Source organism: Psammomys obesus, unplaced genomic scaffold, assembly GCF_907164565.1.
Source record: "Psammomys obesus unplaced genomic scaffold, mPsaObe1.curated_primary_1811, whole genome shotgun sequence".
NCBI classification, from domain to species: Eukaryota; Metazoa; Chordata; class Mammalia; order Rodentia; family Muridae; genus Psammomys; species Psammomys obesus.
In genome coordinates this window covers 37,348,450-37,361,927 of record NW_026596046.1, presented here as the reverse complement: position 1 = coordinate 37,361,927, position 13,478 = coordinate 37,348,450, and the positions used below count along the sequence as shown (strand labels likewise).

Genomic DNA, 13,478 nt, shown 5'->3' with positions numbered 1-13,478 from the left:
TCTCTGAGACTGCTTGTAACCAGCAACTCATGATCTTGTGGCAGTTGAAGAAGAAAAAGAAAGAGGGAAAGGAATTACACACACATACACACAACTTCACACATAGTCACACGCATACCCACATGCACACACACATACATACACTCACCCACACACACACATTCATGCAGTGGGTGAGTGAAGCAAACTCCAGCAAAAAAGTTCCAAGAAGTGTACGTATGCATGTCCGTACATACATACATTTGGTGGATGAAGCAAACTCGAAATAGCGAGCTTCCATAATTTTATTTTCTCTCCTACAGCTTATATATCCCATGAAAATCTTTCAAAAAGTCAAAAATTGCAATGGAGTTACATTCTATTTTTCTTTAAGTGGACAAATACAATAGAAAAATAACCTCAAATACCCTCACATGATCAAATGTTGTATACGTTATGGATAAAAATCAAATTATTTCAAGAACCTACATACATTTGTAACTAAGAAGCTTGTTAAAGAGTAACAAAGTGTAGGCAAGCAAAGTAATTTTCCTACCCAGGTTTTCTTTACTGGCAGGCTGCAATGTTAAAAAGAAAGAATCAATTATCTTTAAAAGATAATCTTATAAAAATCCTAAAAAATCACAAGTCTAAACTTTTATATAAAAACAATCAGCTATCTCTACTTTAAATCCTAAACGTGCACATCTCTTCATTAACAATTTTATTAAATCATATCACAAAGCTGAGGGTGAAAATGGGGATGAGACATTAATGACATCTTGATCACCAGCCTGTCAGCGAGAAAATTTTGTTAGCAAGTGCTAATTTGGGCTATTGTTCTTGCTCCCTAACCTCAAAACGTACTTAGCTTAACTCTAAAGCGTGTGCCTTTCTGAACTTCAAATTGTTCAAGATTTTCTACATCAGAGCTACGAACAAAAGCATCTTAACATAATCTTACTAACATTGAATTTTTCCAATTTTTTTCTAAGGATGTTGCTAACAGTCTACATCTCTAAGTTCTTTCTGAGGGTGGGGGTTGAATCATTAATCTCTTTGAGCAGCAACGCCTGGAAAAGATCAAGCCATGACACTGTCCAGTGAGGGGCCGGAAGGGAGCCCCCCGCCCCTAGAGTTTTCATACAATCCATACATCATGAGGAACGCGGGGACCGTGAAGACAACAATCAGAAGTCCTCAGGACATGGATGGGGCTCTGCCTCTGTACGCCATGGTGGTTGTGTTAGCCAGTGGCCAAATTCCATGAGTTCTAAGGCTGTTTTGCTGCTCCCCCTGCACAGCCTTCGACAGGCTGTGTTTCATGGAGTGGCCTTAGTCGGCTTAGATATTGGTTGGCTACTCTCACAAGCTCTGCACCACCACTGACCTGAACCAGGCAGGACTGATTACAGGTCAAAGGTTTCGTGGCTGGGTTGGTGCTTATGTCTCTTTTTTTGTGGCGTGCAGGGCACCTTCCTGCACTAACGTCACTAGATGTAGGCGATATTACTCTTAAAACTATGGTATTACTACACTTTCCATTCCTTAAAGGAATATTGAATGTTTTTATTTGAAAGCTGACAATGTATATTCATATGGAAATTGAGTTAGTGATAAAATGTGACTGAAGATAGTATAGTCTCTTCATTTAAATGATTTCCCTTCATCACACAATCTTGGCAACTATAAATATGCCCCTGCAGCTCATAAACCCAAATTAATATGAACAATGACAATTTTACACATGAAACAACTGAATCAAACATTAAGAATTAGTTTTTATTCACTTATTTTACTTTCTTAAACACTTCCTTACTGGGCCTTCAGATAGAATTACTTGGGCTATGCTGAATACAGACAGCTATCTGTCTTTCAGGTCTCTATGGTAATTGCACATAATGATGAAGATTCTTGAACAGATTGCTCAGTTTCACTTAAAACTTTCTTGTAGCCAGTATTACTGCTTTGTGGGTTCTCCTTTCTTCCACCCTTCTTCAGCCTTGTTCCACCCTTCCAACACTCTAACACTAGATATGAGTATTGAATTGAGATCATTTTACTTAACTTGCAGTATCAATCAAATCAAAATTATGTGGTGTGCATACTATCTGATACTTAGATGCAAACAGTGCTGCAAAATGCAGAAGCAAAACACACTTTCCAATTTTTTTCTCTTTCATATCAACTAATATTTCTGGATTTTATATGTTGATTCAAAGTAATGCACATTAGTGTAGTTTTAGGTTTTTCCTTTTTAAGTAAAAAATGTATTAATATTGTCCTTGCAAAATCTAGAATGTGAATTCTTGCATACATTGTCCTAAGAAAAGTTCTGTGTCTGGTAAAATCATAATAAATTAAATGTATTAAAGCACAGTACTCAAAACTGATACTCTTTCAGGTCAACGATTCCTGAGCTTTGGTCTCCAAGAGCATGATGAACATTTACTCAGTTTGCAAACTTTTACAGAATTACCTTTAGATGATCTTTAACAACAAACTTTGTTATTTACACTTTGTTGGCCCTTGACTAATGAGAATGAAAAAACTGAAGTTTATAATTTTATCATAGGGAAGTTTCACATAAATTCAAATTCTCTGTACTATGCTTTTAGATAAAAAGAAAGACATAGTTTGAACTGGACCAGTGGTTCTTGCTGGGTGCACTCCAGAACTCCAAGGAGGAAGGACTAGGGATAAGAAACTTTGACAGTCAAAAGCTTGGGGTCATGAGGGCTGCCAGGCCTGATGACCCAAGCCAGTAAGTTTATTATTAATTATAGCTCTTTACATATCCCACAAATAATGAAGTGGAAAGCAGGTCAGCAGGGAGCATTAGGTATCTGGATTACAGGGAGCTCAGCACAACTTTAGTGTCTTCTTTTGAAAGGTGCATGCTGGTACAATAAGCAAAGCATTTTGCATCTACATGTCTGGAACTTCTGACGACAGCTCTATGGAGAAACTGTCAGGTCCCAAACCCTGGCCTTGGGGACACTCAGAAGCCTGGTGCCAGTCCCTTGATGGTTTTACCAAGCATGATCCTGTTCAGGAATCAAAGTTCGGTATTCCTTGTTCCATCCACAGAACTCCCAAAGGGCCTTGGCCCTATCTAGCCCCCACCAATTACCCGATGGTGAAAAGATCCAGTCGTTTGGGACAGCAGAATGCTGAGAACCAGCCTGAGAGTACAGAGCTAAAGCAACGGGAGAAGGTTTGAGTGTAGATGTTCACAATGGCAAGTTGCCCTAGAAGCAAACTTCCGTACTAATACTAGGCAGAGTCTCCAACCACAGCACCCCTGTGGAGCACCTACTGTGGTACTGACAATATCAAAACAACCACAGAACAGGCCGTGAGAGCCTGGATATGGCCTGATGTGTCATATATCGGTGTGAGCATGGTCACTGTTCACAGCAGGTCTAAGAGACATCTGGTTCAGGAAGATGGGCCTCCAGGAGAACCTAAAAACCGGGACCTCGCTCAGCAGACTTTGTGTCGTTGCAGCTGTTCTTAGCTCGGCTGCCAATGGTTGGGACAAAATGGTATACTGCAGAGGAAAGTAAAGCTGTCTGCTGGCCATCCTCAGCTACCAGTGGAGACGGTGAGAATGAAACAGGCCTGGAATGAGTGAGGCAGGTGTAGAGCTTGATTTTGTAGGCTGAGACACAATTAAATGGGCCAATCTTAGGTGAGGTGGAAGAACACCTCCCTCATGGAAGAGAGAAAGTCCTACAAGAGTTGAAGGTTCAGAGAAGTACTTAGCATAAGCCACATCAGCAATTAACAACAACAGAAAACTGCAGGTGGAAGAGGGTAAGAAAGGGCAGGTGGTAGGGACATGGGGAAAGGGAGGAGTATGTTTCAAAAATCACAAGTAACTATATCAGAAAATGTCATAGAAACTTACTTCTCTGTAAACTAATAAAAGGAGAAAAAGGCACAGAGTCAGAATACTTCCCACCCTGGAAAGGCACAGTCAGATATACGTGTTGGGTGGTGAGGGCAGTTAGTCACCGTTGTGACAAGAGATGACCATGACACTAGCATCTGAGGGGAAGACTACCATTGCACGGACTAACCAAGGGATAAATACGTGTTGTTCCTCCTCCCAAGAATCCAGCCCATGGGTGAGGCCAGGGGGGCCAGGCCGGGGAGGAGAAGCGCAGAGTCATCCAGGAGCCGGACAAATGGAACCCAAGGGCGAGAAGAGGCTCATTTATTCCAAAAGAGAGAGCGCTTTGCCTAGCTTTGGGTGACCAATCATGTTCCTCCGCACCGTGTTCAAGCCTGCCATTGGTTGCTCATCTCCAGGCAGACTCTCCAACGTACTCTTAGCCCAGCTACTTCCATAGTCACCATGGCAGAAGCTGCCCCAGGCTGAGAGCCCTAATGGCCCTTTGCTGGGGATGCCCACAAATACAGTCTATTGACAAGGCTGAAAACTGTGACCAAGTGAATATGAATTTATAAGATGAGAAAACCACCAATCGTGTATCTATAAATAACCCAATTTTCCAAAATGATTATAATAAAGTTTGGCTACATCTAGTTACGTCTAGTAGAAATATGTATAGGCCACACATTCAGATTTATAGATAAAGAATAAGCATTTAAAATGTAGCACTTCTAGGTGGAAATTTGTCACAGTAAATGTTGCATTAATTATCAGTTTTGCAACACAAAAGTCAATTGCAATCAGAGTATCAAATTAGTTTATAACTAAGCCTTTGGGAAGGTCTGAATATACCTTGCATTTAAACAAAACAGTTAAAACTGAAAGCTAGTAGAAAAATCAGTAAACTAAAAGGGAGAGGAGAGGATGATGTGTGTGTGTGTCTGTGTCATGCACACACACACAGAGAGAGAGAGAGAGAGAGAGAGAGAGCAAGTCACCTGAGATACAACCAAGGAGGAAGAGAGCCCTGCTTTGGCAGGTGGACACAGAGCTCAGGTCCTGCTCACTTGGCTCTGTAGCTTTGAGCTTGCTCATCATGGCAGGAATGGCTGCTGGAGGCTTGGTCACCTCAGGCCAGCTCAGAGGCAATGAGAAATAATGAGCTGGGATTCCCAATGTCCCCTCAAATGTCACAGCCCCATCACATAACATTCCTCTGTGGCTCCCCTCAGCCTACAATTCCTTTAGTACTGCCAAAGCCTTAAACCAAAGTAGGTACCCTTCAGTAGTATACAAGTTTTATCTTGTCTTTAATCAGAAGCAAGACTGTACATATACAAAGAACTGTCATTTTTGTCTTCTGTTAATTATGATGTAGCTCCTGAAATAACTACAGATAAAAGTTTCTATTTTCCTAAAACTTGGGGAATCAGTTTATATGATTGGATATGTCAAGGTTGGATTCTTTTTCTTAATTTATTCCTTATAATTTATTTGCTTTACATCCTGATTGTAGCCCCCTCCCTCATCTCCTCCCAGTCCTTGAAATACTGTAATTTATCTGTAGTTGGTTTTATACAGTGGTTTTGTATGCCTATGAGGCCAAGGTCATGTAAACCTCATCTTAATTATTTTTTTGCATAGTAAAGTTAAACTTCAGCAACCGAAGATAAGTTTTGAAAAATACTATTGTGAAGAAGAAAACTAGACTGTCCTAAGCCTTATTAACAACAGTATTGTTAGCATGTAGGTGTCTTTTTTCAATAAACTCCTTTAATTGTATATTCATTTTATAATTGGTATCAAAATTATGAAAATTAAATTTATTTTCTCTAAAACTTACTAGAATATCAATAATTCTTTATATCTTTACTAAAAATGAAATAGCACCTAGTATTCAATCACATTTCTCCATTTGGTTTCATTTATCATCCTCTCTCCCTTCTTTCCACTTTGATTTTCTTCACCCTTTCAAGGTCTCACTTTATTTTACTTTCCCTGTTTCTTCTACCCTTTCCCTCCTTATCTTCTTCCCTCATTCCCCCTCTCTCTTCCCTTTCTCTCTTCTTTCATTTTACTTTACTAAGATAAAGTTTCTCTATACAGTCCAGGCTGGTCTGGTGTTTAAAATTAAATTCCATGATTTATTGACTTGTGCCATCACACTCAGTTCCTATAGGATGAGTTGTATGCTTTCTGTGAAAAGTAGGATTCAGACATGACTTTAAACATATGTCTATTTCTAAAATGATATTTTTCAATAAAAAGATTGCCAGGTTGGCTGGAGAAATGGCTCAGCTCTTAAGAGTACTGTCTGCTCTTAACAGAGGTCCTGAGGTCAATTCCCAGCATCCACAATGGTGGCTCACAACCATCTATACTGGAATCTAATGCCCTCTTCTGGAGTGCAGATGTACCTTCAGACAGAGCACTCATATACACAACATGAATAAATCTTTAAAAAATAAGATTCCCAGACTGAAGAAATGTGTTTATTTTAACTATCTGATGAAATGTCTAGATTCCTTTAAAATTGTATGTCCAACTATTTAAAGCATGACAAGCAAATAAAATATTTACTGATTTAATGGATGGCAATTTTCCACACTTTGAAATCAATAACAGACTAAGGGTCAAGGTTCTTATATGAATAGAGAGAAAGAATAAAGAGATAATTATAATGATAACTATAATTAAATTGTCTCAGAAAAATCCACAGTGAATTTGTCTTTTTCCAAAGAAAATTAAGATATATGAGTTATTATCAACTTGAACAAAGAACTGAATGTTTAATAAAGAATATTCCATTTTTCATGAGGAATAAACATCAACCAAGTCTGTATTATACATTACATCTTTCAGATCTCTGGCTGTGGGTACTATAATTCATTCTTTCTTCTTCTGAAAGTTCTTCAGCCTGTAGTCTAGCTGTCCACTAATGGATGATGTTTTGATGTAAAAAGCCTGAGAAATGCTTTTCATTTGTGGTCATGTCCTTTTGGTAACTGAAGAAATGGAATGTTGTGATCCCTGGCTCAAGAGCCTTTCCCACAAAATCCTCGGATAACCCTGTCTCTGATCTGTTTGGTTCTAACTCCATATATGATGGGGTTGAGCATGGGAGGAACCAGCAGGTAGACATTAGCAAACATGATGTGCACAACTCGGGGCACATGGTGGCCAAAGCGGTGAGTGAGGAAGGTGAAAAGGGCTGGGATATAGAAAGCCAAGATAACACAGACATGGGAAGCACATGTCCCAAAAGCTTTGAGGCGGGCTTCGCCCGAGGGCAACCTCAGCACCGTTCTCAGAATCATCACATAAGATACACTGATGGCAATTATATCAAAGCCAACCACAGAAAATGCCACGAAGAGCCCATATCCACGGTTGACTCTGGTATCCTCACACACCAGCTTGAGCACAGCCATGTGCTCACAGTAGGACTGGGGAATGACATTGTTGGGGCAGAAGGGCATCCTGGAGATCATGAAGCAGAAGGGGCTCACCCACAGCAGCCCTCTCACCATGACAGCTGCCCCCAGCCTGATGACTACAGATGTGGTCAGGATGCTGGAATGTCGGAGGGGAGAGCAGATAGCCACATAGCGGTCCAAGGCCATGGCCATGAGCACCCCAGACTCCACGGAAGAAAAGGCATGTATGAAGAATACCTGGATGAGGCAGGCATGGTATTCAATCTCATGATCGTGAAACCAGAGTATGGCCAGCATTTTAGGCTGTGTGGAAGAGGACAGGACCAGGTCAGTGGTAGCCAGCATGGCCAGGAAGAGGTACATGGGCTCATGCAGAGTGTGGTCAATTCGGATTATGTGTAGGATGGTGATATTTCCAGTCACAGCCACAACATACATGACACAGAATGGAAAGGCAACCCAAAACTGATAGTTCTCCATCCCTGGGATTCCAAGCAAAATGAAGAACAGAGGATGGGAAGAGCTGTTCCTTGCAGCCAGCATGAGAGGGTGGGTCATATTTTTTTGTGTAGTGAAGTTAATCCCCTTTCTGAGAATTATAATAGCCAAGGCATGGGTGAGTATATGCACTTGTATAATACTACAATTCAATAGTATGCTGTAGTAAAATCATCTTTTAATATACATATTTTGTAACCTAAAATGATACTACCTGATATTTTATCAGTACTTGTAACATTCAAAATATTACATGTCAGGTTCAAGGGCAACTATTTCAAAATCAAAGAATTTTTTCTTGGAAGTAGAATCTGCTAAGGAAAAAAAAATAGTATGATAAATTAGTTACAATTAACTTTGCCTTTTTCTTTTTAACAATTCACACCGTTCCATTTATCACAGGGTCGAATCATGTGAACAAGGGTAGCTTGGGAAAGAAAAAAAAGCATGAATTAAAGGACCATAGTAATTTATTCTCATATTATCTTTGGTAATTTAGCAGAGTTATCATCTTGGTTCTGGCCTAAAGAAAAAGATGAATCATCTGTGCAATTATAATTCTACATAGTATATTTAATGAAAATCTTAGAAGATGAATACTTCATGTTTTGTGTAAGAGTCACTCTCTCTTCAAATCAGTGCCTTTCTCTGTTATGGTGCAAAAGTAGGCACAATCGCCATGGTAGCGCATGTCTGCAGCTATATTCTGACACAGTCTTGTTCATACAAAGTGCAACCTGGCTTTTATTGAAGACTGTACTTTATTCAGGGATGTCCTGGATGGTAAAAGTACATAAGAAGATGGCTTTTCACCTGACACTTCTCTTCTTGATAAAGAGAAGTTGGGAAAATACATGGTTAGAAAAATATAAAGAATAGGTCAGTATTCAGAAGCTAGAAGTTATGGAGGAAATTACTGAGTGCCAGCCTTTTTATGTTCTTGCTTAATGCTGCTTATTTTTTGACGTCTGATCTCACTGAGAAATGTAACTTGTCACAAAAAAAAAAACCTGTAAGACATAGGTAGCAGGTGTCTTGGTTCTTAGTCTTGGTTGCCCTGTGTTTGAGAGCCTCAGTTTTCACCTCTTTTGTTACAGAAACCTTGAGGCAAAAGAGTATCCTTACAGTCTCCCTTAAAAATGTTTTCAAACTAACAAATGATTCATTTTATAGGCCTCTAAGATTCTAAAATGATTTCTTCAAGATCAAACAGACCTCATTTCTTTCTTAGTCCCGTAATGGTTGAGAGCAATGGGGCTCAGATTTAGAAGTCCTCTCTACACCAAAGCTTACCAACATTTCTAGCTAATAATCATGTGATTGTCCAAACAAATACTCCTATGAAATCTCCAGTGGCAACTGAGTTATCCACATCACCTGGAACTCAAGCCCTCTTTGCTTCCTATTACCAGATTTAATCCCCTCAAACTGCCACATTTTCTGTTTAAAATAGAGGCTTCCTCCTTACCTGTCCAGTATGTCACTATCACTCTGTGGGGACAGTAACGCAGAATAAAGGTGATTTGAACAAGCATACTTAGATCATCTTCATTCTGGCCTCCGGGTTCTGGTCTAGGTGCTAAAGACATGGCGTCTTACTGTGCACAATTGCCTATGTTTAATTTTCAGGGAGGAATTATTGAATTTTGAGAACCGTAACTAAAGCCTTTTTAAATTTGTTTCTATCTTATGAAAAGTTTCAGTCATCACTTAACCATGTGAAACAATAAGAGCTCAGAATCATTAAATGATCTATCAATGGTCATAGGTTAAATTATTGTCTGAGTACATGATTCTTAGGCCAGAACTTCTAGAGAAACACAGTACCTGGCTCTGTTGGCAATGAGTAGTTGAGAATCCGGCTCCACATGGGTGGGGCAAATTTTTTGACCTGCTGTGACAAATGCTGCTTTCCAGAGTGCTTAGACAGTATGGAAAATTAGAAAATTTGCACTTGGAATTCTTCCTACTCCCATGGATTAGGGCTTCTGGACCAGGCTTTTGGAGTCTCTGGGAGTATATTGCCTTCTCTTGGACCTTTTTCCTTTCTTCTTTCCTTCCTTATTTCCTTACTTCTTTCCTTCCTCCCTCCCTGACTCCCTTCTTCCTTCTGTTCTTTATCTTCTCTCTCTCCATCCTCCCTCCCATCTATCTCAGCAGTCTTGGTATATACTACTTACTCTAGCTGACCTCAAATGACAGAATACAGGGATTTTAGGGATGTACCACCAAGCCAGGCTTGAGCTGAAATTCTTACTGGCCTCTTCCCATTAGTCTTAGTACACGACTCCTTACTCTTACATTTCGGGAATGGGGCTCCCTCAAGTTGTACATCTACCTCGGGAAACAATGTCCTTCATCCCCTCTATCTAATTGTCTTTTTCAGATCCAGAACTTCCATGTGGAGACATGTCTCAGTATTTCACATTCTATTGTTTTCTCTGACTTTATTTTCTCAGTATTTGTTCCTTGGAGAAGCAATAGTAAAAACAAATTATCTGAGAGCTGCATTTGAAATGGGAGAAGTGGTCCTCAAGTGGTATCTGTTTTCCCTCTGGATTTTTTTCATGTTCTATGGAATTAATTTTCCTCACTCTTAGAAATTACTATCTGTTTCTTAACATTCTTAAGAACAGAACTCATGAAGATTTATAAACTATGCTATATGGACAGAAAGTTTGCTGATCGATTGTCATTTTGTTATATATAAAAGAATTTCATTATGAAGAGAACAGTTTATTATCTTGCTTTGGTTTGAAAGACAGAGCTGTGAATTTCTTAAATAAGAGAAAAAAGACATTATCTCCCTCTCACCCAAAATCCCTTGTTCCTCTATTCTTCTATAACATATACCATTCTTATTTTTAACGGATACAACTATTCCTAGTCTACTATATAAAATGACACAATAGAAGATTAAATAAAATTATATGCTCACAAAACACTAGTGAAGGAGCAGGAACATTTTATTTTCAATGTGAAATAAGTGCAGAGCATGAGGACATCTTCCTACCTTTCTAAGTCAGACACATGGAGGGCATGAGTCTTCTTTCCAACTCAGAGTGCAGCTCAGTGAACCTGCATTTCTAGACTGGATGCTTCCACCAAGTCAGTATTTTCTATATAGTATATCACTTTGCCTTCTAGATTCTCAGAGTTCACATGTCCCACTGATTTCTGAGAAGGAAAAAGGTGCCCGAGGCAAAAGGAATAATTCACTCTCCATTCTGCTGTTATCTTTGAACACGCTGACTATGACTAAAGCTCTGACAAGCCCCTGGGATTCAGCCTTGTGTAGAGACTAAGGGAAGGGTCTATTTTAAGAACTGTGTGGTCCACCTACTCCCCCAAGGACTCGCTGGTTCTTTTTCTCTTTCTATATCCACTGCCTCATATTCACAATGACTCCCTCTGAGACTAGAAGATAAATCTAGAAGTATTAACCCCTAATTTTCCTCTCTTGTCTGTATACATAAACACAAGTTCAAATGAATGCAGAAGAAGGTGTGTTGTTGGAATTACATAAATGAGATTATGCTTATTTTTAATTTTCTGTTAAAGTATTTATGGCTCTCATCTAAAGGATATTATGTGCAACATGAAAAATCATTGATACTTAACATATGTTTATGTATAATTATGAGAGTTATGCTTATAAACGTAAAAGGAATTCACATGTATGTAAGCATATGAGTATATATGTGGACATGTTGATAACTACTTGTTTTAAGTGTGTGTAATTAATATAACTCTCATTCTTTGAGTTCATGTTTACAGAATGTACAGCCTTTGTGTAAATACATGCCTAGTTACGTTCTTGATATTGTGAAATGACATATGATGATGCATACATGTGATGGACCTTAATATGTGATATTATTTTGAAATAAGTCCTTTCAAAACAATGATGGTGATTAGAGAAGGTCCTGTAGAGTATGGTGAATCTATGGTCCAATATGACTGAAGTCTTTATCTAAATACAAAATTATATGTGCATTTGCTCACACATAAACACACACACCCTGTGAACAAAAAGGCAAAGATCAAACTATCAGAAGCTAGGAGAGAAGAACACAAGAGTTTCTCTCACAAAACCAAGAGAATGAATGTTCACTGCTAATACATCGATAATGGAATTGAGGTCCTTGGCTCTACGACAAAGGAATTCCTTTTGTTAACCCACTAAGTTTGTGAATCTTTATCATAGAAGTCTTAGAATAATAATTGTGCCAATATTTTATGGGTATTTTAATGAAGCTTAACATACAAATAATTGTATGAAATCATGACATTTTTTATTGTGTGATAGTTTCTTACATTAAAACATAAATTTGAGTCATTTTTTTTCCATTCTTCTCCATTTTTCCTCTTGCACTGGAGCACTTCTCCACAAATTCCATATATATATATTTTTTTGTATGTGGCCCACTGAGTTTAATAAGTTACTTGCCTGAGTGTAGGTGGGAGGTAATTTAGTTGAGTAATGAATGTCACCTTATTTGTGGCTACACCACTAAACAAAAAGACAATCCCTTCCTCAACAGCCTTTAATTTTCAATAACCTCCTGGGAGGGGTAGAGCCACATGAATCCTGATACAACTAAACTGATAGAATTTTGAGTCTAATTATTATTTTCTTTCATTTTTTCCTTTTTGTTATTTTTTATTTATTACAATTTATTCACTTTGTGTCCCATCTGTGGCCCCCTCCCCCATTCCCTCCCAACCTGACCCTCGCTCTCTCTTCTCCTCCATGCCCTCCCCCAGTAAGATTATAATATAATATAGCATTTCTCCCTTTCGTTTCCCCACTACAAACCTACCATATACTCGTGTCTCTGCTTGCTCTCTCTCATCAGCTCTTTCAGATTCATGACTTCTTTTTATTAATTGTTATTGTATACATAAGTGTATTTGTATATTATTTATATACGTACATACACACACATCTATGTATGTGTTCTGAGATATAACTTGTTTGGCCAAGTATAATGTTACTTGCATGTCTTCAAGTCTGATAGTTGGTATTGGATAACCAGTTGGGGTGCTGTTTCCCTGAGAAAACCATTTCTCTAGTTCTCAGGGAAGATGCTGTGGGGACTTTCCTCTGTCCGCTTAGGTATGTTCACTGTTGTCTTTGCTCAGCTCATGTTTAGGCAGTCACGTTTGTGAGACTTTGTGTAGCATCTGACAATCCCAGGAGACACAATCTCACTATAAACTCCGACCTTCTGGCTCTTAAAATCATTCTGCCCCCACTTCTGCAATGTTTGCTGATGCTTAGGAATGGGAGCTAAAATTTTGTGTATCAACTGAACATGGCATAACAAGCTACAGTAGGCACAAACCTTCATATTAGGACAAGGTGAGCAACACAAGGGGAGGAAATGCACACTAGAGCAGGCAAAAGAGTCAGAGACACCCCCACTTCCGCTGTTAGGCGTCCCACCCCACGCGAACAACCATAACTGCAGACCCAGTAGAGACCCATGCGGGCTCTGACTGCTGTCTCAGTCTCAGTGAGCCTTGACGAGCTTTGCTGATTCCCTGGGTTGTGCTCTCCTGTTGCCTCTATACTTCTTCCTCCACACCTTCCTCAGTGTTCCCTGAACACCATAGCTAGATGGATTTCTATATGGGTTCTTATTTGATTCTGTTGATGA

At 39.1% G+C, this 13,478-nt stretch overlaps 1 protein-coding gene across 2 annotated transcripts; it reads right to left on the bottom strand.

Moving 5' to 3' along the window:
* Window positions 1-6,915: 6,915 nt before the first annotated feature.
* LOC129688591 (olfactory receptor 52R1-like) lies at window positions 6,916-10,612 on the bottom strand. 2 transcript variants are annotated; one of them, XM_055623517.1, is made up of 2 exons: window positions 10,593-10,612; window positions 6,916-7,870 (listed from the first exon to the last, which is right to left on the bottom strand). In XM_055623517.1, exon 2 carries the CDS (start codon window positions 7,858-7,860, stop codon window positions 6,916-6,918), a length of 945 nt encoding a protein of 314 aa, XP_055479492.1. In that variant the 5' UTR covers window positions 7,861-7,870; window positions 10,593-10,612. The 2 variants fall into 2 exon arrangements, with proteins under 2 accessions (XP_055479492.1, XP_055479490.1); XM_055623515.1 differs by lacking the exon at window positions 10,593-10,612 and having other exon boundaries at window positions 6,916-7,875.
* Window positions 10,613-13,478: the final 2,866 nt, after the last annotated feature.